At 41.4% G+C, this 24591-nt stretch overlaps 2 protein-coding genes across 3 annotated transcripts in view; one reads left to right on the forward strand and one right to left on the reverse strand.

Moving 5' to 3' along the window:
• Positions 1–232: 232 nt before the first annotated feature.
• Positions 233–4207, reverse strand: yipf5 (Yip1 domain family, member 5). Of its 2 annotated transcripts, none has more exons than XM_077505662.1 (6): positions 4057–4207; positions 2894–2997; positions 2609–2781; positions 2388–2533; positions 936–1117; positions 233–844 (listed from the first exon to the last, which is right to left on the reverse strand). In XM_077505662.1, exons 2-6 carry the CDS (start codon positions 2989–2991, stop codon positions 682–684), a joined length of 762 nt encoding a protein of 253 aa, XP_077361788.1. In that variant the 5' UTR covers positions 2992–2997; positions 4057–4207; the 3' UTR covers positions 233–681. The 2 variants fall into 2 exon arrangements, with proteins under 2 accessions (XP_077361788.1, XP_077361789.1); XM_077505663.1 differs by having other exon boundaries at positions 3989–4156.
• A 4363-nt stretch (positions 4208–8570) lies between these two features.
• Positions 8571–24591, forward strand: part of kctd16b (potassium channel tetramerization domain containing 16b) — a 53154-nt gene continuing 37133 nt past the window's right edge. Inside the window, exon 1 of the mRNA XM_077505433.1 lies at positions 8571–9868. Within this exon, the coding sequence (XP_077361559.1) occupies positions 8881–9868 (988 nt within the window). The 5' untranslated portion in view covers positions 8571–8880. The remainder of the gene's footprint in view (positions 9869–24591) is intronic.

The following is a 24591-nucleotide window of genomic DNA, read 5'->3' on the forward strand; positions in this document are numbered from 1 at the left end:
ACAAGTTGTATCAATGTCCCACAAGTACTCAACCGACATCTTCTCTGCTAGCAAACAAACCAAAGCGGCTACATCACTTTTTTTTTTTTTTTTTTTAAATCAGTCTTTTGTTTATTGACACTTTTTTGCACCACTTGTGCATGAACGTACACCTTTTCGAGAGCACGCTTTGACATGAACGAGCATACAAAAACCGTGCAACCGAAAATTAACATGGAGGAACTGAACGATGCAATGGCGCATGTCATTTTATTTTCGCCTCTTCAAATTTTTTTTTGTCAAAAGCATCCCGACCGAAAAGAATCTCAAGAGCACCTCTTTGAAGCCGAGGAAGATGGTTGACGTCCCCGCGTGGAAGTCAAAGCGTCCGTGAACGCGCATGACGAGGACAACACTGGCGCCCCCTGCTGGCTCCAATCTGCTGATATCAGTCCTGTTTCAATACAGGCGGGGTGTCCCAAACGGATTCTCACCGTTTTGTTGTGTGTTCTCATGAGTAGGGAGAAGAAATTAGACGAAAAAAAAAAAAAAAAAAACTAGATTCCATCCTGCAGATGGTCCCGTTGGAATGAAAAAAAGAGAAAAGAAATTCTCTCCCGCGAGCGTAACCGGTGCAAATCAGGCAATGACGACACTTAATCGGAGAGACGACGTTTCAAACCTGGACGAAACGGCGCTTGGCTAGAAGACGGAGATGAGCGCAAAGACGCCATAGAGGAGCGCGCACGGGTAGGCCACCAGCAGCTGCTGGCCGTCCATGGCCAGCGCCGAGATGAAGATCTTGGACGCCGACAGGCTGCACCAGCCGATGACGCCCGTCGTCAGGACGACGCCCATCAGGCCCCTGCGACGAGAGCAAGCGAGACGGGAGCTCAATCAAAGGAGACGTTTTATTGGAACGCGAGCGGACGGGCGGGCGGACGGACGGAACTCACTGTAAGGAGAAGAGGACTCCGAAGCTGGAGAGGACGATCATGGGAAGGAGGCAGTATCCCAGGACGCTGGCCACGCAGCCGAAGGACACGCCCGTCATGCTCATCAGGTTGAGCAGGCAGTACATGGCCAGGCAGCCCGTGGCGCTGATGCCGTACACGTAGCCAAACTGGATCTTGCCCGCCTAAGCGCGGACAAACAAAAAAAAAAGTTTGGTTACTTGCAATGAATTGTTTCCATCGGAAGAAAAGAATCTAAACAATCAAACATTACTATTCTTTTCAAGCGATACTTGACTTATTTAGCCATTTTTGGCAGTCAAACATGAATATTTTGCCTATAATAAACTTGATATTTGCATTATTTTTCATGTACACTTAGTGCCTTTAAAAACACATTTTGCAACTTTCTGTGGACTGAAAATGACATCACAAGGCTCAGGTAACCAATCACAGCTCAGCTTGTGAATGCCACGTGACCAAACCGAGAAAACAGGTGAGCTGTGATTGGTTACCTGTAGGGGTGTGAATTGCCTAGTACCTGACGATTCGATTCGTATCACGATTCACAGGTCACGATTCGATTCGATACCGATTAATCCCGATACGAATGGTCACGATTCGATACCGATTAATCCCGATACGAATTTATAAGTCGATTGTTGCGATTTTTTTCCATTCAAATTTAGAAAATACTATCAGTAAATTTGTACATGTACACTGTAAGATTTGTATGAATATATTTATCTAAAACTTGAGGCTTATAACCGTGAGCCACTGTACACAAACAGTTTGCAATCTGTTTCACATTTGAACAGCATTAAAATAAAAATATTAAGGCTTAATGTGCCGTTCATATAACATTCTTCCATGCTCAAGGTGTGAATCCTTAAAAAAAAAAAATAAAAAAATAAAAATAAAAATAAAAATAAAAATGATTCTGCCGATTATTGAATCGATTCGAGAATCGCGCGATGTAGTATCGCGATATATCGCCGAATCGATTTTTTTTAACACCCCTAGTTACCTGAGCCCTTGTGATGTCATGTTCAGTCGACAGGAAGTTCCAAAATGTGGTTTTAAAGGTACCAATTGTACGTGAAAAATAATGAAAGTATGTAATTAATTATAGACAAAATATGATGAACTTTTTATTGCTATAATGGGCTAAATAAGTAAGTCTCCCTTTAACTTATTCACTGCAGTGTTAATTTTAATTTAGTTTAAGTCTTTTGACAAAAATTCATGAAACTTTTATTCATAATTTCATCATCTGAACGTATTTCAATCCAATTTTAGTCGACGAAATTGACAGTTGCAACTAAAATGTTCAAATGAAATTTTGGCCAAGCTATTTTTAATAACATTGCCAACAACCAAAGTGTAAAAGTGCATCAAGCAACATAGACTTTTGGAAGCAAAAATGTGGATAGCTGACGACGTCGTGAAACGTACCAGGAGGAGCGTCGCGCCGAACGCCAAGCAGAAGACCATGGGGCCGGCCAGGTCCGTCTCGTTCATAATACTGCCGTCGGCCGCCTTCAGAGGATGCAGGACTGTCAGAGTCTTCTGCCAGATGTGGTCAAAGTTGATGCCTAATTCTACAATCAATCAATAGAACTCAATCAATCATCAGAGAATGACGGTGACGGCTCTCCCCGGGCGTGTCGCTCTACCTTCCAGGAGCGGCGGCTCGTCGTCAAAAGTGCTGCTGTACATGGACTGCGACGAGGACGGCGTGTAGGTCTGCGCCGGCTGGAAGATTTGTCCCGTGTACGGCTGCTGGGGTTGCATCATGCCGGGGGCGGGGTAACCCATTTGCTGGGAGTACTCATATTGACCGTATTGCCTGCGGAACAAACGACAACAAACAAACAACAACAAAAGATTCAAATTGCGATCTATATCGTCATTTCTTTTTTTAGTTTTTGTTTTCTCACAAATCAATGTTATTGTTATACCGATTGTCATTGTTGTAGCCATAGGCGGCCTGGTTCTGGTCATCGACGCTGTAGCTCGACTGGTAGAAGTCCGTGTTGAAGTTGTCAAAGCCAGACATCGCTCACTGCCAGAACAAACAAACAAACAAAAAAAACATTTTCAATACAGGTAGGAAGTTGTCGTTTTGTTCTGTCATCACATCACAACAAATAACATTTTCTGTATCGCAAGAAAATAAGCGGCATCGATTTTGAAGGATGAGTGTGTATTTACCCCCGCCAAGTTTCCAAGCAAATATGATTCATCCTATCCAGTAGTGTTCATTTGATCCGCCATTTTGAAATTTAGTCTCAGTTTTAGTCCAGGTTCAATCATGCTTGTTAGTTTTTACCATAGTTAGTCAGGCTCATCCCCTTTTTATTTAGTCGACTAGAAATCGAGCATTTTAGGCTGTATTTTAGTCCAAGAAAAAAAAACATTTTATTTGTCTAGTTTTACTCAACAAAAACTGTCAACTTTTTAAGTCTAGCTTTTAGTCAGGACAATCATTTAATCGTTTTTTTGTTTTTGGTCAGCAGATTACTGTATGTTGAACATTTGAGATCTAAAACTATTTCACATCAAATTTCTCCCATCTTTTTTTTTGAAAACAGTGACAGATTAGCACAGACAAGATTTGACAAAAATCATCATTTTCATCTCGTTTTTGTTCAAGTACTGATAGTTCCATACAACAGCTGTATTTACATAAACATTACTGTTTTTATTTTATGAACAACACTTTGTAAGCAGCCATGGTTGTTTTGTTTTTTAAGTGCTGGAGAAATAAAGTTCCGTTATTGACTGTAAACTTGCAGCCAGCTGTTAGCCACCGAGGCTAACTGTAAGGCTACCATTTTTCTCCTCACAGCCTAATTCATAATTTATCGTATGATGATATGTATATTGTACAACGCAACAGTCACCGCCCCTCAATTATTACCCGTTATAACCAAATTGACATGTTTATGTTGGAAATGCGTTCACATCGTTAACTTAGCTAGCAAACAATTGTTTGTCGGACGAGCAGACTTTTTTTTTTTTTTTTCGGCGCTACGCAACGGCGGCCACTTTACATTCCAGTCGAAGTAATTGGTGCCAACGTTGTTCTTGTTCATCGGAGAGTCCACGAATGAATGCCTACCCTCGGAGATGGATGGCTGGATGAATGGACAATCCGCTCGGTGAGCGACCAAACGCCAATTCGGGAGCGGGACTGCGCTGCTACGTGTCAAGAAGAGGGAAGGGACATCATCTTCCGGGATGCAACGTGACGTCACAGGCCGGAAACAGCCTCGTCTTTTGCACAAAACTGTAGCGACGCGCACAGGCAACATTTGGTATTACACGTTCCAATCAGAACTGCAATAACGAATCGAAAATGGATGATTTTCAAGAGAATGTAAATAAACAAATAAATAAATAAATAAATAAACATTTATTAAACCTAAAATGCACGGTAATCTTAACAGTGCATAACTTCACAACTTGACCTTCCCTAAATGTACAAACGTTTCAGACCTTTTTTTTCTTCTTTTTTTTTCTTTTTTTTTTTGTTGCAAAAATAAGCAGATGAAGAGCAAAATACACCTAAAAAAAATAAAATAAAGCCCCGACTGTGGCGAGAAATTTGGGGCAAAAGTCACGTGACTGGACAGCAGTAGAAAAACCACTTGTGACTCCTAGTGGCGACTTCTTTTTTTGACAATTAATTTCTGTGGTTGAATGGTTTATTTTATTTTATTTTATTTATTTATTTTTTATCTATTTATTTTTCAACTGTAATAATCATGTATCAAACTAAACACAAATATTGGAGTGATTGAAAAATGAGTAGGCTGATGATTGATTCGTATTTTACCAACTTCAGCTCAAAATGAACTTTTTTTTTTTTTTTCTTGGACAAAAAGTAGGACAAGATCCGCAGAATCGTGCGCTCTCCATCATTTTTTTTCCCTCTCGCTTTTTAATCATCTCTCCATGCACTTGAGGAGCGCGTCTCACATCTTCTTAATACACTTCATGAAAACAAAATTGAAAAGCGCTGCAGAGGGTAATTGAATTGAGGGCGGCGCACGCGCTCATAATTGCCTTCTTTTGTGGCGCCGCCGACGCCGACTGACTTGCATGAACGGATTTCAATATTGAATTTCTTTTTGATTGCGGCTCGCCCTCGTTTCTCTACCGATCCTCAATTAACATTTCTCCCTCCGCCTACCCTGAATCAAGTGGGGAACAATTCTTACATGTGTCTTGTGCAAGTTTGTTTTGTTTTGGTAGCAGTTTGTGCATAAAGTGTTCCACTATGCAGGACCAAAACTGCCAAAATTCAAAACTAATAAATGACTAAATAAATAAATGACTAAAAGTGAAAATAAAAACGGATACAAAAAAATATAATTCAAAAATTATATAAAAAAAAATAAATATAAATGGAAATAAAAATAACAATACCAAAATTTTGACTTCGATATGTACCTGCATAAATTAATAAAATACCTCGATACCGGGACTGAAACGGGACCTCGACAAAAATCAAAAACATCAGCAAAAACAGCAAAATTAAAACTGACCAAAGAACGTCAAATGACTTTTTATTAATTCAAAAGAGTTTAGGAACCAGATAGAAGTCAAATGCAGTCAAGTCTGGAGTGTCGAGTTGCTCCTTAACCTCGTTTGGATCCATCTTTAGATTTGTCACCTTTGCCTGTTCGTCACCGGCAGAAAAATTAAGACACAACTCTGTATTAGCTTTTCAAATTTCATAATTTCAAGTGTCAGTGTGTTTCCACTATATCCACGTTTGGTTCCTTTTTCTGGGTGAGGCGTCGAACTTTTTGAACGACCCTCGTACTGCATGTGCTTTCACATTCCATGCCAGATTCTTGAAGTCATGTATTCGATGGCATCCGTTTTCAATATTGATATTGATTCAGCGGCGCTTCAACGACTGAAAAGAACGTTTGCTTGAGTATCTGCTCTTTGCCATTCCGCTTCATTCTGCCTGACTTGTTGGTGGTCATGTCGGAGGGGTCACGCCAGGACCGTCACGCCAGGGTGAAGTTTGGGTTCGTGAGCGTGAGGTCAAGTGTCTGTTTTGAACCCATGTAACCATCATCTGGTTTCAACTGGGTTTATGCTATGTGATGTCATGAGCTTTGTGATGTCAATCAACAACCAATCAGATCGATTCACTGTCTGTCGTCGCAGTCTGAGAATTGCGTGCGTTGGCCGGATTATTGCTTTCTGTCCCTCTGTGCAACTCTCTTTGTTTCTCGTCTAGTCAAGTTTGTTCTACGCCTCTCGATGTGAATAAATACTTTGGGATCCAACCTTCAGCACATGACAGTTGGCAGTATACAGTACAGAATGTTTTTTTTTTCTGCTGCTATATACGGGAGTTAAAGAAGCACATGTCCAATGCAACACAGGAGGAGTTGTGTTCTGTTTTCCACATGTGAGTTCCCATGTGGCCTTTTGCTTTCCCCCCCCGCAGCGGTGCAATGGCTGCTTAGCAACGCGTCCCATCTGCTGGCTTTGCCAAACCAGCAGGGTCAACGTCCCCTGAGGCTTCTCACACTTATACTCTGCCAAACGGAAGATGCGGGCGGGCCAGAGGTTCAACTTCATCAATTTCACCTCACGCGTCCTTTGACTTCCTGTCATCATCACAACTCCCATCGAAATGCACGCTGAGCAGCAAGCGATTCCCTTTGGACTCGGATTCGAATTGGATTGAGCTTCTCTCTGTTATTGGAACGTTGGAACCTCTGCCAGATCTTCTTTGTTGTTACTGTTGTCCCAAGCAGTCACAGGGACAGGAAAACAAGCTCAAGCAGGAGTCATTGTCCGATGGAACGTTACAGTGTTTTTATTTCCAGTGATTTATCTGGACTTTTAGCACACTCTAGTGGTGAAATGCATATTACGTCGGACTGGAAATAGTTATTTAATTTTTTTACTTTATTGTCCAATGTGGAAATAGTTTTTTGTTTTTTGTTTTGTTTTTTTAAACTTTATTGTCCTGTGTGGAAATATTATTATTTTTTAACTTTATTGTCCTATGGGGAATTTTTATTTTATTTTTTTTAACTTTATTGTCCTGTGTGGAAATATATATTTTTTTAAACTTTATTGTCCTATGGGGAATTATTATTATTTTTTTAAACTTTATTGTCCTGTGTGGAAATATTTTTTTTTTTTAACTTTATTGTCCTATGGGGAATTTTTTTTTTTTTTAAACTTTATTGTCCTGTGTGTTTTTTTTCTCCTTTTTTTATTATTGGAAATGTCAGTTTGACTTTCTCCCAGAAAACGCTTTTGAAATGGTGCCAAGCGTGAATTGGACCTGCAGGCCAGCATCCTCAACTGGATGTGGCGATCTCATTTCGCCACATGCGCATTGATTGTTGACTAATGGCAGTGTCTTCCGCTAAAGCGGACGCTGTCGAATTGAGCCGAGTTGTCAGCGCCGGCGTGGACCCGAACAGGTTCAAGTGGCGCTCTTGAAATAGCAGCAAAGTGCAGCGCCGAGGCTCGGCGTGTATTTCTGATCACGCTCCTGACGTGGCCTACTTGTGGGTGACTGCTCAGGTCCCGGGTACAACAAAAGCACATCCTCATCCTCTATTCTTCACTTGTGCTCCATTTTTTTATTTTTTTTTAAGTCTCTTTCGAGAAAAGTCCAACTTGACTGATTGCATAAACGAATCTTGCGCAACCTTAATATTATGTTGAATGGTGATTTAAAAAAAAAAAAAAAAAGAGACGTTACATTAAATGCATTAGTGAATATTTTATAAAACCAATGAATCTATCGATTATTCAACCGATTAATCGACTAATCGGATTCATTTTGATTTTGCATTAACTCATTGACTGGCAGCCATTTTGACAGAAGCAATCCCGTTGGCTGTTTTACTGGATTTGGACGGATTTTTTGCAAGGCCCACACAATATTGTGTTCTATTGCTATAAAAACAGGGTTAACTTTATTTTAGTTATGAGACATAATTCAAAATATTTGCATTTATGTGAGTACCAATTCATAATTAAAAAAACAGTAATTCACAATTCCACAATTAATCAACAGTCAGAAGTGCTTTTAATAATTTACAAGATTTTTTTTAATGTAATAAAATAAGAGTAGTGTTGGTATGAGTGGACACTCAAGAGTTGAGTGTATTAGTCTTTCAAGAATTGGTATTAAACAATCTGATAAAAAATCCACAATAATTTGTCATTTCTTGAGATCCATTGTGCTATTTTTGACCTGCCGCAATTAACTTCAACGATCGTTTCATTGCGTGTACTGACAAACAGCTGCAATAAAAAAAAATCAACTTGAATGCATCTTAACAGCATTGAGCGCCACACAAGCAATTGATTGTTCCATTGGCGCACACAAGGGGGCGCTGCTGCTCACTTTACAAACGCAGGAAATGCAGCGATGACATTTTCTGGAGCCATTTTAGAAGCATTATTTGGCTATTATGGGGATAATAGTATAAAAAAAGAAAAAGAAAAAGAAAAAGGATTTTTTTTTCTCCCTTTTTTCCTACAGTGGGAGAAGCGAGAAGGGAGCGAAAGAAGACAGCAAGCTGCTGTGTGCAAAAGCGGGTCGGTGGGAGGGACGTACTTGGAGGTGGGACGGTGAGAAGGGAAGGCTGGGTCAGAACCGCGGACAGCTCCCTGGCAGAAGCACGCCGGCTTGCGCTCCTCCAAAAACGGAACTGAGGTGAGGATTTTTGGTGCATACAAAATATTTTTTTTCTTCAAGGAGGCGACAGATTGATGAGTTTGACCTCGTCTCCATCGAGTGAGCACAACCGTTTGGACCATAAGTTTGAAATACCGTTTTTTTTTTGTTTTTAATCCACTGGATTGCCCCTTTTTTTTTTTTTTGTTCTGTTCGGGATGGCGCCCAGAGAAGCACCGAATTCCGTCCGTGTCAGAGTTTTGGCTTTCAATGCAACTCCGGATTTATGATGTGAGGATTTTCATGGAAGTTCGGCCACCCGTCGGTGTCGTTTCCATCCCAATCTTGTCGTCCGTAAAGCGAGTGATGGCGCTGAGCGGCAACTGCAGGACTACTCAGCCCAAAAAAGAGCCGGCGTCGTCGTCGGCGTCGTCGGCGTCGGCGTCGTCGGCGCAACACAACAGCCTGCCCGTCCCCGACGTGCTGGAGCTCAACGTGGGCGGCCAAGTGTACTACACGCGCTACTGCACGCTGGTGAGCAGCCCGAGCTCCCTCCTGGCCAAGTTGTTCTCCAAGAAGGACGCCTCCGTCGTCCTCGCCTCCAACGACCTGGCCCGGGACCCCAAGGGTCGCTACTTCATCGACCGCGACGGCTTCCTCTTCCGCTACGTGCTCGACTACCTGCGGGACAAGCAGGTGGTGCTGCCGGACCACTTCCCGGAGAGAGGCCGCCTCCGGAAGGAGGCCGAGTACTTCCAGCTGCCCGACCTGGTGAAGCTGCTGAGCCCGCCGGCGGCCGAGGAGGCGAGCGGCAAGCCGAGCCCGGACGACTCGTCGGTCCACAGCGACCACGAGGACGGCTCGCTCCGCTCTTGCCCGCCGCCGTCGCTCGTGCCCGCGGACCGGAAGTGCGGCTTCGTCACGGTGGGCTACCGGGGCTCGTGTGCGGCGGCGGCGGCGGCTGTGGCCCGCGAAGGCGACCGCGAGGCGCACTTCCGCCGGGTGCCCCGCATCCTCATCTGCGGCCGGGTGGCCCTGGCCAAGGAGGTGTTCGGCGAGACGCTGAACGAGAGCCGCGACCCCAACCGGACCCCGGACCGCTACACGTCGCGGTTCTATCTCAAGTTCCGCCACCTGGAGAGGGCCTTCGACATGCTGTCCGAGTGCGGCTTCCACATGGTGGCCTGCAACTCGTCCGTCGCCGCCTCGTTCGCCGACGACAAGTTCTGGTCCAGCTACACGGAGTACGTCTTCTACCGTAAGTCAACCATCAGGGTTCTTGCTTCTTTCTTAGACACGCTTTCGTCCCGTTGGGTCGGACCCGGTTCTGCAGTGCTCATCTGGGGTTGGAACTGGTCAACCCAAGTCCGGTCCATCATTTCTTTGGTCTAATGACGGTCGCCTTTGGATTAAACCTGGTTCCATGTTGCAAGACTTTGGTTCTGATAAACATGACCTGATTCTGGATTACAGTTTTGGGCCATTAGGTTGGACCTGGTTCTGTATCATCCTGCTTTTATGCTCGAACTCAGTGGTCCTCGGGGACCGAGCGCTATCCAGCCCGTTTCCCACAGCCAACACAGATTCGCCGATGATAGGAATCACCCGTGTTGGCCGTGAGAGACATGGAGAACAGGCTGGATACCGGTCCCAGAGGACCACTGATCGAACTGGTTCCTTTGAATGGATTTGGTTCTGTACGATACAAGCGCTTTCACTTTTGGCTTTGGACCCAAATCCAATATTTTTGGAAAGGTTTATGGGTAAAACTTGGTTCCTAATCACAATTTGGTCCTTTGTATTGGGCCTGCTTCAATCATGGTCTTTGTTGGACCCGGTTCTGTATATCTTAACACAAATTTGATCCTTTTGGACAGGATGGGATTCTGCATAAAACAAAACGAGTCAAGAAAAATGTGATCCGATATTGTTCCTCACTTTGGTCCTGTGGTTCCACATATTCTGTTTGCTAAATTCGTGTTGGACGGTTCTGAATGTCTTCAGCTCGACCTGGAACAAATTCAGCGTTTTTTGGGGGGGTTTGGACGGATTGAAGGGCAACGAAAAAGAAGAAAGTCTTTGACACAGTCGACTCATTGCATTCACGGAATGTGTTCGGTTGGCTTCTTTTTTGGCTTTCTCGCAACTCGTCCTGGCTCCGGCTCGTCGGTTGGCGTCCGTCCACTTTTTGGCAGAGGACTAAGACAAGTGAGCGTGACGAGAGCGCCGCAACCTTAACCGGCCCGTAAGACTTAACGGCGCGACACAATCATCCGCTTCCACTAACCCTCCCCCGAGTCATCATTTATGATGCGCTATAGTGCCGACTATCATGAATAATACGTCGGGAGGAGGGTGACGCATGTGTCGCCAAGTTCTGAGCAATGAGTCACTGAAGGGGATTTATGGATCCGGGGATCAATGCCCTAAATTGGTAGCATGCTTTTTTTGACGTTTTTAGTAAGTATTAAACAAAAGACATTCCAAACTGTTGTCATATTAGTGTCGATTAAACTCTCACTATTTTGACTTGAAATGTCTTAAAATGACGATACTACAAACTATAACAACCAATATACATATATAAACTATATATTACTACTTTCCTGTTAGCCATAACAGTGGAGACATTTTGTGTCATATAATAAGGACCTAACAAAAAAATTAGGGGTGAACCGATCAATTGGTCCGATCAATTATTTTTCATGTACAATTAATACCTTTAAAAAACTATTTTTCTTTTCGACTTGCTGTCGACTGATGATGACATCACCTCACCTGCGCTAACGACCAATCACGGCTCACCTGTTTTCTGGGTTTGGTCAGCAAACTGAGCCATGTGATGGGCCTTGCAAAATCAGTCCAAATTCAGTAAAAACAGTCGGAAGCGAACGGGGGGGGGGGGGGTTGCTTCAGTCAAAATGGCGGCCAGTCAACGAGTCATTGATCAGTGATGTTGACTAGTTAGCAACAAAAATCTGACAACAGCGCCATGTTAGTCAAAACACTTTTGTGCGGCAGCCATGCAAATTTGCAATTCTTATTCCGTCCTCGCTCGGAAAGTCATTTCGGATGGCGCGGCGAAGCGGCGAAGGGGGGGGGGGCGAATGTCTCTGCTACTTTTAGCAAACGTAATGAAGTGCTGCTCCTCTTTCATATTCAACATTTTGCAGATCAAAAAGGCAAGACATTATTTTGATGTCTGGCAAGTAAAACGGGTACGAGCAGACACACAAACACGCTTAGAAGGGATATTTTATGATTCAATTTCATTCATTCATTCACATTTTTATTTCATTCCTGAAAAAAAAAAATAGAAATGAAAAGGGACAGAAAGAAGTCAAACTTATATTTTCTGTCCCTGATTTGTTTTGTTGTATATTTTGTTTTTGAAAAAAAAATATCTCTTCCTCTTAATTTATACTCACTTTCCTTATTTATTTATTTATTGTAATTTAATTTGTATATTAACTGGTAAAATTTCATGCTGGTCATTATTTTGAGACGGTTAAACCCCATCAATTCATGACATTTGAGAGTTTTTCATTGTATAAATAACGGCCGAGTGTGGTCTCTGCATCCGCAAGCGCAAATGACACGAATCGCACGTTTGTGCAAAAAAAAAAGATGGAATGCGTGTCGCTTTTGCAGGCGCACCCCCAACCACTTCAATGCAATGCGTCAAGCTATGGAACAATCCACGAACCATCACAATAACAAAGCATTCTTGTTCAATGATTTCAATCCCAAATATTTTGTGAATGACTTCAACCCCTCTGAGTTGCCCTCGAACCTTCCCATAACGCGCTGTGCTCTTTTTTTGGTCCAGTTTGTGTCAGCCGTACGTTGGGAAACGCCGAGCCGCATCTCAGTATGCAGCGCGAGCGAGCGAGCGAGCGAGCGAACGAGCTTTTCGACGCTTGGCTGCTTTCTTTTGCAAGCCGCCTGCTTCATATTCATGTTTTTTGCCCGCGCGCTTGTAACGTCTTCATTCATCTGCGCTCGCCTTCATTTTCGACATCAGTCGCATTTCGGCTGGTTTGTCGAGCAATCGGCTCCCGAATGGCGCGATGGGAATGGACGAGCGTCAATCAGATCGCGGCTTTGGCGCGAGGGTTCATTTCCTCGACGGAAACTAAACAAAAATCATTTCATCAACACACACAGGAGGTGGATTCACGGTGAACGGTTTAAAAATTAATAAAAAAAGTAAATTATAGTTATAATGCAACATTAATGCTAATCCGGCCGCTAACTAATGCTGGCTAGCTTACTAGCTCATAGCATGGATAGCACAGTAGCCACTTGTTGATATACTAGAATTGTGTGTCAAGTTGGTTGTCATCAAACAGATGAGAGAAAATTTGATGTGGAATACTTTTAGAGCCAAAATTTTCAACATTATATGCTGACAAAAAATCTACAGTGGTAAAATGATTGTCCCGACTAAAACGTTGACAGTTTTTGTTGGCTAAAACTAGATGAATAAAATGATGTTTTCTTGGACGAAAATGCTAGATTTATCGTTGACTAAAAATGAACTAAATAAAAACGGGATGAGGTTGACGATGCTAAAAACTAACAAGCGTGATCGAAACTGGACCAAAACGGATCAAATGAACACTATTTGGCGCCGTAGCGCCGCACGATCGCCATCGAGTAAGACACGATTCATTGACTTCTCGCCTCATAACTTGAAACAATCTCCCTCATGCTCAACATTTTTTCAGCTCAAATATTGCAACTTGAACACATAATAGGAATACAAATCTTTAAAAAAAAAAAAAAAGGGCCAGAAGAATCCTTGTGTGAGAAATGGCGCGCCTGCTCAACGGTCAATAGAATCGATTACAGCCATTTTACTGGGACAATAAAAACGTGGAAACCTTCAATCTTCGAGTAGACGATGACTGAGTAGGTTTTGTTAAATCATGAATTCAAATGTCGAAGAAAGCAAAAGAGCAATCGAGGATTTTGATGGTAGTTCACATTGCAGTGTATCGTATCGTATCGTATCGTATCAATCGGGCAATCTGCAGGTGGCGTTTTCAAATAAGCCCCACAGGGCATCGGAGCAATCTGATTGGACGCCAAGTGAGTTGATCTTTTGGCAATGCATGAAGGATTTTCTTTTTATGGGTTTTGGAACTCTTGTACGACACAGTTTCACGGTGCTTGACATACATTAATATTACATTAATATTACATTAATATTACTCTTGGATTGCTTGAATCTGTCGAGAAAGGACGAGATGGTGCGCAAAAGCTACAGACAAATTGTGCGTTGGGCGACACCTTCCATTGTTTCCAGGAATGTCAAGTTGAAGGAAACGTCATGCAGGAAATGCGTTTTGGACTCACTTGGTCATTCCTCGTTTTATACCTTCCAAGTTTTATTCGGGGACCTCCATTATTATCCGCTTCCGCTCTCACGATGCGTGCGACTGTTGAAAATGGCGCTCATCCCCTCTCGAGGGCGTATTCGTCAACGGGCCGCTCCGACTTATCATTTATCATCCCGGCTGACGGTCGAGTTCACCTGCCAGGTTCCACCCAGCGGATCCCGACAACAAAATGAACGGTTCACTTCACCCGTTGGTTGATGACGGAAATCCTTTTTTTTTTTTTTCCGTCTTGTTAAAGCGACTTAACTGCGGATCGTTGCGATGTCTCCCCTTGGGCCCGAGCGGCTGACGACATTAGCGGCGGCGGTCCCGCGCCGCAGGCGTGTAGCAAGTGATTAGCCGAGGAGCAGACAGGCCGTGACAGCTCTGAGGAGTCTCCAACGGTACAGCTGCTACCTTGGCCTCCGCTCGGCGGGGGGGAGTTGAACGACGCTGCATTATTCAGGCTACCGGGCAGAGCGGCGCTACATCGCTCTTCCCGCTAATGCTACCGCGGCGGCGGCGGCGGCGGCGGGTTCTGCTGCTGCTGCAAGAGCAAGCAATTCTCCTCACAGCCCTGCGACTACTTTGAGTCATGAATGGAAGTTTTACTGCTGCGGAACCATTAGCAGCATAACACTGTGATGCTTTATAGGGCAAGCGACGATATTCGCTAACCTTTGTTGGGGGGTTGAAAATGGATCTTATGCAGCAGCACAACCCGAAGATTTATACGATTCAATTAGAAATACAATGCAACATGATGCGTCTCGTGTGTTTCGGGGGTTAGGCCACTATAATGGCTCCATTGTTCATGACTTATTGAGCAATGACTTGGCGGGCCACTAGGGGGAGTGCCTCATAAGAGTAGCAGGTAAATGGACGTGAAGAAGACAATAAGCTTAGTTTTTATTATTATTATTATTTTATTTATACATATTATATATAGTTATATATTGTATTATGTATTTATATTGTATTTTATTTTTAATATTATGAATTATTATTTTATTTTTTTAATTCGTATTATTTATTCATTCTTTATTATCTATTTATTGATATTTATTTACATTATTATTATTAATAATAATAATATTTTATGATGAGTTTTATCGTAGATTATGGTGGATTTATTACCCGAGCTATATATGGATAATTGCCGTATCGTCATATTGTGAGATAACCGTTATCGTTGGCCTTTTATCGAATATCGTATCGTGCGATAGCTCGAGGTTAAATTGTGTAAGAAAGACGCAAATTTGTTGACAGAAAGTGGTCTCTGTTAGGAAGACATTTGTATTTGTTTAAAGAAAATACACTAAAGTACTCACTGTGAAGAAGACACCAGTTTGAATATTGTGTACACAAAAAAAAAAATTCTCATTGAAAACTCATCAGTTTATGTCTTGAGTAGTTTTATGGTAGATTAGCGTGGATTTTTGACCTGAGCAATATATCGATAATCACTGTATCGTCATTTTGTGAGATCATGGTTATCATGAGCCTTGTATCACATATCGTATCGTATCATATCACATATCGTATCGCATATCGTATCCTATCACGTATCGTATCGTATCGTGCGGTTCCCACCCGTATACTGTAACTGTACCATAAGATTTGTTCAGCAGTCAAGTTGCATTCATTTTAGAAGGTGAACTAAAAAATGTCTGATGAATGAGAGCACATCTACCGTATGAGGGAAATGATAACATTTTTGGCTCATGTCGCAATGTCAAATTATCCGCATGGTTATGCGTACAACATCTGAATGTGATCCAAACTGTCACCCGTGTTCTGATAACAGAAGAAGCTCTTGCAAATGTTGCAAATGATAATCGTCCAGGGTTGGAATGTTCGAGTATGTCGAAACCCAAAAAAATGCTTCGAGGCCAAGTAGGTGCCAAGGAGAGAAGATTGTTTTGGTGTCGGCTGCTCTTGACCTTCTCGCCTGGAAGCTTAGTGGCGCTCGCGAGTGTAATCTCAGAGGATACGTTACGGAAAGCCGCAGAGAACTGCAAAAGGGGAGACGGCCAGAGTCAACAACAAGTTTCCCATTGAGCCCGGGTGACTCGCTCGTGCTCCTGAGCCCGCCCGCCCGCCATCCGTCCATCTGCCATCCGTCCATCCGTCCATCCATCCATCCATCCATCCATCCCCTTTTTCTCCTCATCTTTTGACTGGCAACTGTCGATTCTTTCTGAGGTGGTCGCCGCCTTTCCCCAAAGTGAGGCTCTTACCAGCACGGTTATTATTAATTTTCCCATTTCACTTAGTTTTCATTCCGTTTGGAGTTTTGTTTATGAAATGGAGTTAGTTTTAATTCATTCTCAGGGTGGTTCGGTTAGTTTTCATGACTTTTAGTTACTTAATAAAGGCTCAGTTTTAGTTTAGTTATATATATATATATATATATATATATATATATATATATTAGGGGTGTGAATTGCCTAGTACCTGACGATTCGATTCGTATCACGATTCACAGGTCACGATTCGATTCGATTAATCCCGATACGAATTTATAAGTCGATTGTTGCAATTTTTTTTCATTCAAATTTAGAAAATACTAATCAGTAAGCTTGTAGAGTGTAAGATTGATATGAAAATGTATTATTTATTTATCTGAAATTTCAGTCTTATAGAGGTTGTAATCTGTTTCATGTTTGAACAGCATTAAAATAAAATATTAAGGCTTAATGTTCCGTTCATATCACATTCTTCCATGCTCAAGGTGTGAATCCTAAAAAATAAATAAATAAATAAATAAATAAATTAAAAAAAAAAAAAAAAATCGATTCTGCCCTTATTGAATCGATTCGAGAATCGCGCGATGTAGTATCGCGATATATCGCCGAATCGATTTTTTTTTTAACACCCCTAATATATATATATATATACATATATATATGATGATTCAATTCGTATCACGAGTCATAGGTCACGATTCGATTCAACACCGATTAATCCCGACACAAATTTCCAAATCGATTGTTTTTTACTCAGATTTAGAAAACACTAATCAGTAAATTTGTACACGTACACTGTAAGGTTTGTATGAAAATATATTGTTTATTTATCTGAAACTTCATTTTTTTAACTGTATTGAACAAACAGGTTGTCATGTTTCATGTTTGAACAGCATTGAAATCAAATATTAAGGCTTAACGCTCCATTAATATAACATTCTTCCATACTTTCGAACCCTAAGACGTTTTGTTGAATATTTTTCTGTCAAAAACGTATGTTTAATAATCGATTTGGCTTTCGATTTCTTTCCTCATCCAATGTGATGTCTTTCACATTTAAAAATGATGTCAAAACTTGTTTTTACGAGTACATTCGAACACACTTTTTCTGTCAGTGGTCCTTCGAGGGTCGTTCAGAATTTCTGTACGACAATTGAACAAATGCTTTTATGATATATCATCAGCATGTTATGGTCCGGGGAATTTTGTAACAGTTTTTATTTGTTTTGAGGATGTCACGGCGGCTCGGCTCAAAACGCTCTCGTGGGGCCGTTGCGGCATTCAAGACACGCAAATGAGACGTCGGAAGAAAACATGCGATTCGCTCAACAACATAACCAGCAAGATCGTTTGCTAAGTAGCAAGTTACAGTAAACAATCCCGTCCCGCGGGTGTCTTTTTTTTTTCTTTTTTTTTTTGTGCCTCCAAACTTTTCCAGAATTTTGCCTGATGAAAACATCTGGTCAGTCTTCAGTCCATTAGCACTGCGAGTTGAACGTAAGGTCGCATCACGTCTCAAACGACTCCGGCGGGAAATCCCGCATTGTCCCTCACGCGAGCAGCTTGAAGCGCAGCATATGGGCCGCGCGTCGATTTGCACGAGTGTATCGGCGGGCGACGTTTTCATTTGCCAGTCTTGAAATGTCCCTGAACAAACCGAGGGGCACTAATGTGGCCACTCCACAGGAAATTAACTCCAGGGGAAATTATCTCCAAAGGAAATGGCTGCAAACAGTCATCTTGATGGCTCGTGGAAATATAGAACGGCTTCTTTATTATCATTATGATTATGATTATTATTATTATGACTGACAGCAATGGCTTGCTTTGAATGTTTTCATCATGGACGTCCTTTATAGGACACTTATCAAAATGCTTTCAGAAATTCACTTGAACACATTCACTCCCAAAAACGTATAAATACGTTTTTTAAAATGTTTTATGTGCCCCAAAGACGTATTTATACGTTTTTTTTGTTTTTTTTTGGAATATTAGTATTGATTTCATTGGGAATTAATATTTATATTATTTATTGACTTGTTAACATTGTTAACATTATTTATTGACTTTGTGTAACATTACAATGTTACGCAAAAAAATGGTGTCACAGTGTATAAAATGAAAGAATTGACTATGTGACTGACAATTTTTTTTTTTTTGCACCCATGAGAGCATTTGAAGGAGGCGTGAAAGTTTCTGACGTCTTCCACTTGACGTGCACGGAGACGCGAGTGATTTACAACTGATGGTCAAGTGGTCGTAAATCAGCAAGCATCTTAGTCCGACAGCAGCTCTGCCAAACGAGACGTTTGCAAACCGGCGATCTGTTGAGAAGAACACCTCCGTTCTTCAAGAAAAGAAAAAAAAAACATAAAAGACTCTGGCACAAGCAAATATGGAACAGGAAGGTGAGACGTGCAAAAGCAAAGAAAGAAATAACATTTTGGTGTGAAAAAAACCCCAAAACTCCCACTCGTAGGTTGTTATCCAAAACACATTATCACCGTCTCAACAGTGCCAACATTCTCTCGCTAGTCTCCGCGCGCGCGCGTGTGTGTGTGTGTGTGTGTGTGTTGATTTTTTTGTTGCTCCATGCAAAATGTCAGTCAATTAAATAGTCAGTTATTTCATTTTATAAACTGTGACAACATTTTTTTGGTGTAACATTGCAAAAGTAAATAATCAAAATGACTTAAATACTAAAGCCAACTAGAAACATTTTCGCGGAAATTTTGGATATGACTGTTGATTCTTCTGAAGTTGAAAGCCGCATGTGCTGAACAGTTTGCCAAATCCTATTGAAATCAAGTCACTTCTTGTTAAAACCAGGGCTCTTCCTGTTGAAAACAGGTCACTTCCTGTTGATTTTAGGCCACTTCTGGGTCACTTCCTGTTGAAATAAGGTCACTTCCTGCTGAAATCAGGTCAGTTATTGGTCACTTCCTGTGATTTTAGGCCACTTCATGGTCACTTCTTGTTGAAATCAGGTCACTTCCTGTTGAAAGGTCACTTCTGGGTCACTTCCTGTTGAAATCAAGTCACTTCCTCTTGATTTTAAGCCACTTCCAGGTCACTTCCTGTTGAAATCATGTCATTTCTGGGTCACTTCCTGTTGAAACAGGTCACTTCCTGTTGATCTTAGGCCACTTCCGGGTCACTTCCTGTTGAAATAAGGTCACTTCCGGTTGAAATCAGGGTGCTTCCTGTTGAAATCAGGTCAGTTATTGGTCACTTCCTGTTGATTTTAGGCCACTTCATGGTCACTTCTTGTTGAAATCAGGTCACTTCCTGGTGAAAGGTCACTTCCTGTTGAAATCAAGTCACTTCCTGTTGATTTTAAGCCACTTCCAGGTCACTTCCTGTTGAAATCATGTCATTTCTGGGTCACTTCCTGTTGAAACAGGTCACTTCCTGTTGATTTTAGGCCACTTTCATGTCACTTCCTGTTGAAATCAAGTCACTTCCTGTTGAAACCAGGGCTCTTTCTGTTGAAATCAGGTCAGTTCTGGGTCACTTCCTGTTGAAATCTGTTCACTTCCTGTTGATTTTAAGCCACTTCCGGGTCACTTCCTGTTGAAATCAGGTCAGTTCTGGGTCACTTCCTGTTGAAACAGGTCACTTCCTGTTGATCTTAGGCCACTTCCGGGTCACTTCCTGTTGAAATAAGGTCACTTCCGGTTGAAATCAGGGTGCTTCCTGTTGAAATCAGGTCAGTTATTGGTCACTTCCTGTTGATTTTAGGCCACTTCATGGTCACTTCTTGTTGAAATCAGGTCACTTCCTGGTGAAAGGTCACTTCCTGTTGAAATCAAGTCACTTCCTGTTGATTTTAAGCCACTTCCAGGTCACTTCCTGTTGAAATCATGTCATTTCTGGGTCACTTCCTGTTGAAACAGGTCACTTCCTGTTGATTTTAGGCCACTTTCATGTCACTTCCTGTTGAAATCAAGTCACTTCCTGTTGAAACCAGGGCTCTTTCTGTTGAAATCAGGTCAGTTTTGGGTCACTTCCTGTTGAAGTCTGTTCACTTCCTGTTGATTTTAAGCCACTTCCGGGTCACTTCCTGTTGAAATCAGGTCAGTTCTGGGTCACTTCCTGTTGAAACAGGTCACTTCCTGTTGATTTTAGGCCACTTCCAGGTGACTTCCTGTTGAAATCGAGTCATTTCCTGTTGAAATCTTGCATGATGCATATGACATTCTGTCGCTAGTTAGTCTGCGTGCACGTGTGTTGATTTTGCTGCATGAAAATGATCGTTACATAGTCAATTGTTTCATTTCATGGTTTGACGTTTGTTTTTCCTGGAAATTTCCGTGCGATGAGTCAAAACTTTTGCATATGAAGGTGGCCGACGGCTACTTTTGTTTTTTTTTGCTTTCTATCCTGCCGCTCGTCATTTGGCCTTCAGCTTGGTGCTCTGGTATGAACTCTTCCGCTTTCCTTTCTTTTGTCTCCCTTTCTGGAATGGACGTTGAAATTTCCGAGCGCTGCAGGAAATTCTCCGTCTATTTCCGTCCACACAACCATTTGCCTTTTTTTTTTTCCCTCCTGCGGCAAGAGCGGCTGCCCTCTCTTATTATTTGCTTTCAATGTTCCGTCTTTTGTATTTTTGTTCTTTTGCTTTCCTGACGACCGGCTGCGAACAACGACTTTTTGTTACTTTACGCCGTTGACACGTTTGCTGAGTGAAAATCGTCTCGGCTGCAGCGCCGCTCTGTCAAACATCCATAAGATAAATATTACGATTGTCATAAGAATCATAATTCTACAACGACGTATTAGGGTCACATATAAATAGTTTAAACAAAGCCGTTGTTTTATTAGGGGTGGAAAAATCGATTTGACAATATATCGCAATAGCACACAATTTTTGTATTGATTCAATCGGTGGCTGAATTGATATTTAAACATCAATTTTTGCCGGAAATATTCAACAAAGTCTTAAGTTAGGGTTCACACTTTAAAGCATGCTGATTGTCGGTTGCTTTGACGATGAAATCTCACACCGATTAACGACGCGTCAAAGTTGTTTCGTCAGCATCTTGAAGTGGAGGCCGATTTTTCTTGCGTCCCCAAAACGTCACCGACCTTGACTGTTCATTTGCCTGTTAAATAGAAAGTTGTTTTTTTTTTTGTTCTCCTCGCGAGCGGCAAACTATCTGCTGGAAATGCGAGCTCAGCAAAGAGCGAGCGAGGATGATGCGGCGGCTCGATGCATCGGCGGCGCACGGCCCATAAAGTGGACAATCGCCTCCACCTGACTGAGCTCCACCGTCGGCTCCATTAAACACCGACAATGAACGGACGAGCGAGCGTTCGTTCTCACCTCGCTGCCGGGACATTTTGCCTTTCTTTTCTTTTGTTTTTTCATTGAGGACAAAATGGGCAACCAGCGTTTAGCATCGTGTCATTGCAACATTTTCACTCGCTTGCCTGTTTGTCATTCGCGGTGGGAACCTGTGGCGACCTCACCATACGCCATATAAGGCTCACCGTAACGGTGACGAACTCACCATATGACCATACCGCCAGGTCATAAATCATCAATCATCTACGATAAAAATAATCATAAAATAATAACAATAATATAAATAATTAATACAGAAAAATAAGATGATAAAATAAATATATTTCAATAAATAATCAATAAAAATTCTAATTGGAAAAATAATACATCATAATATTATACTAAAATAATAAAAATAAAAATAATATAAATACATAAAGTACCGGTAAGTACTGGTAACTTTTTGTTGAACATTTCCATCAAAAATTGATGTATATCGATTTGGCCGCATATTGAATCGATATAAGAATTGCACGCTGTAATATCGAGATATTATTGCCAAATGGATTTTTCTTCACACACAGCATCTTGAAAAAAGTTTGACGTGATGCCGTGACAAAGGACATCACTTCCAAGGACATTCTCAAAACTTGAGCTCCAAAAAATCCGGATCTATTCTTTTCCGTTTGCTTTGAAGTGACGGCTGTTGGGGCTCGCAACAAACGCGTCTTTTTGTGCGCGACGATTCCTATCAAAGCTATCAAAGCCGCAGGAATCGTCTGCTCGCTCCCAGATGGAATTCTTCATCCAATTCAATTTGCACGTGCACATCCGCAAACTTTATAAAAAAAACGTACGCTGACGTACGAGTTTCATCTCCAGCTCGGGGACGCCGATTCGAAAATGCAGCCCGACATGAGCAAAAGTGTCACGTGGCTTTTTATCTATTTTTCATTGGAATTCTCGAGGGAGGCGAATCGTCTCCAAGGATCGTTATCCCGTCATTTATCCAGGAAATGAATTGCAAGCGCTCGCTCCTTGTTTGGAGTCCTCCGCTCACCTCGGGGAGGACGTCTTGACTCGTGCACCGCGGCGTCAAGCGGGCCGCTTCATCGGCGTAATTATCGGCTGCCGTTTTGCTCAAGGGCACGTGGAGAGCGCATTGCATGCTTGCTCACCTTCGGGACGCACCCGCCGGCTCGCGCGTCCTGAATGCAAACCAGACATGGAAAGAAAGAAAGAAAGAAAGAAAGAAATCCCTTTTCTTATTCTTCGCTTTTTTTTTTTTCCAACGCCAGTCGGTTGTTTTCTTATAGTTTGACTTCATTATCGCAACCGTACCAATGGAATGCACCGCGCGGTTTGCAAATGAGAGTGAAATGACTACAAATTAGGGGTGTGCAAAAAAAAAAGAAAAAAGACAAAAATCAATTCTCATAAGAATCACGATTCTCATTTAGTACAATTCAGAATCGATTTTACATGGCCTAAAATCTATTTGATTTCAACGATTTTATACGGTCTTGTAGTGTTCATTTCGTCAACAAAAACCAAACAAAAAGAATTTTGTCAACACATTTTTCACCAGACTAAAACTAGACTCGACTAAAACCGTCATTAATAAACAATATTAAACAGCCCGTTGATGCGATTCCTCTGGACAGTGTCAATTAGAACTGAGATTATTATTTGAATTTAAATCGCTCTTGTAAATGGATGTCATCACATTGTAAAGAAGACGAGATCGTAAACGCACTTTCTTAATTAAAGGTCTATAAAAAAAAAAATGAGTGGAGGTGAGGTGGTAATTACGTCGTTGAGCCAATCAGTAAGACTGATATGCAACCTTTATACCAGCTTTTCATTTTCACAGTTACTGATTACAATTCTAATCGTGGCCATCTTGAAATCGCTGCTTAGTATTAAGTGCCCTTTTTGGGGGCCACAACTTGCCTGAAAAAAAATAAAATAAAATTGTTTCACATGCTTCTGTAAAATGTTGAAAAATATACGTGTTTTATGAGTCTGGAACATAATTGCCCCAGGAAAATTTGTTTCCCTTGCAAACAAATTGGGTGGACAGCGTAAAAAAAAAAAAAAAAAAAAGTGTCAAAGAGCTTAGTTTTTTTTATTATTATATAATTTATTTTTATTTATTATTATTATTTTATTTATATTTTTATATATTTTTATATGTTATATTTATATATTATATTATGTATCTATATTATATTATTAATTTATGTTATATGAATTATTTTTTTGTTTTTTTTATTTGTATTATCATGTATTTATTTTTATTATTATTTATTGACATTTATTTCTTTTATTATTTTACTTTTATATATTTATTATTATTATTATTATGATTAATTATGAGATGAGTTCATTTTATTATGATATAATGTATTTTTATTTCTGATGACCCATTTTAAGGATTTGCTCTGAAAACGAGTTTGCCACTTTCTGATTGAAATGAATTTCAAGTTGGGCTTTGAACTGCAGGATGTGAAAATTTGATTTGTGATTTAGAAGGCGGCCGAGGCCTGGCGGGGATTGACAGCGGCGCAACATTATGATGCGTCGCTTCCCCTTCTTGACAGGCCTTCTCGATGTTGTCAGGGATTTGCGTTACTGGATCAACGGGGCCGACGGCATAAATATCGAGCAAAAGCGGTTTGCAAGGTGACTCGTCCTAATTCCCCTTAAAGGACAAACTCAGGTGGAAACGCACTTTGACGTGAGCGCGTTGGCATGAAACTGGAAAGTTTTTTGTTTTTTTTGTGTGTGACAGTTATGACAGCCACGCGTTACCGTTTACAAGCTTGCGCAAGCACTCGCCAGAGCGGAAATGTTTAAAAATGTCTCTTTTTAAGATAGCTTCACTCATACCGTTTGGTTTTGGTTTGGTTTGTTTTTTTCCCCACACTTGCATTCAAACTGTTTTCAAGTCACTTTATCCACATGAAAACGCATTTGCAAATATATATAATTATAATAATATATGTTTTACTGGCTCGTAGGGGTGTGAATTGCCTCGTACCTGACGATTCGATTCGTA

This window comes from Festucalex cinctus, chromosome 18, assembly GCF_051991245.1.
Source record: "Festucalex cinctus isolate MCC-2025b chromosome 18, RoL_Fcin_1.0, whole genome shotgun sequence".
Lineage (NCBI taxonomy): Eukaryota > Metazoa > Chordata > Actinopteri > Syngnathiformes > Syngnathidae > Festucalex > Festucalex cinctus.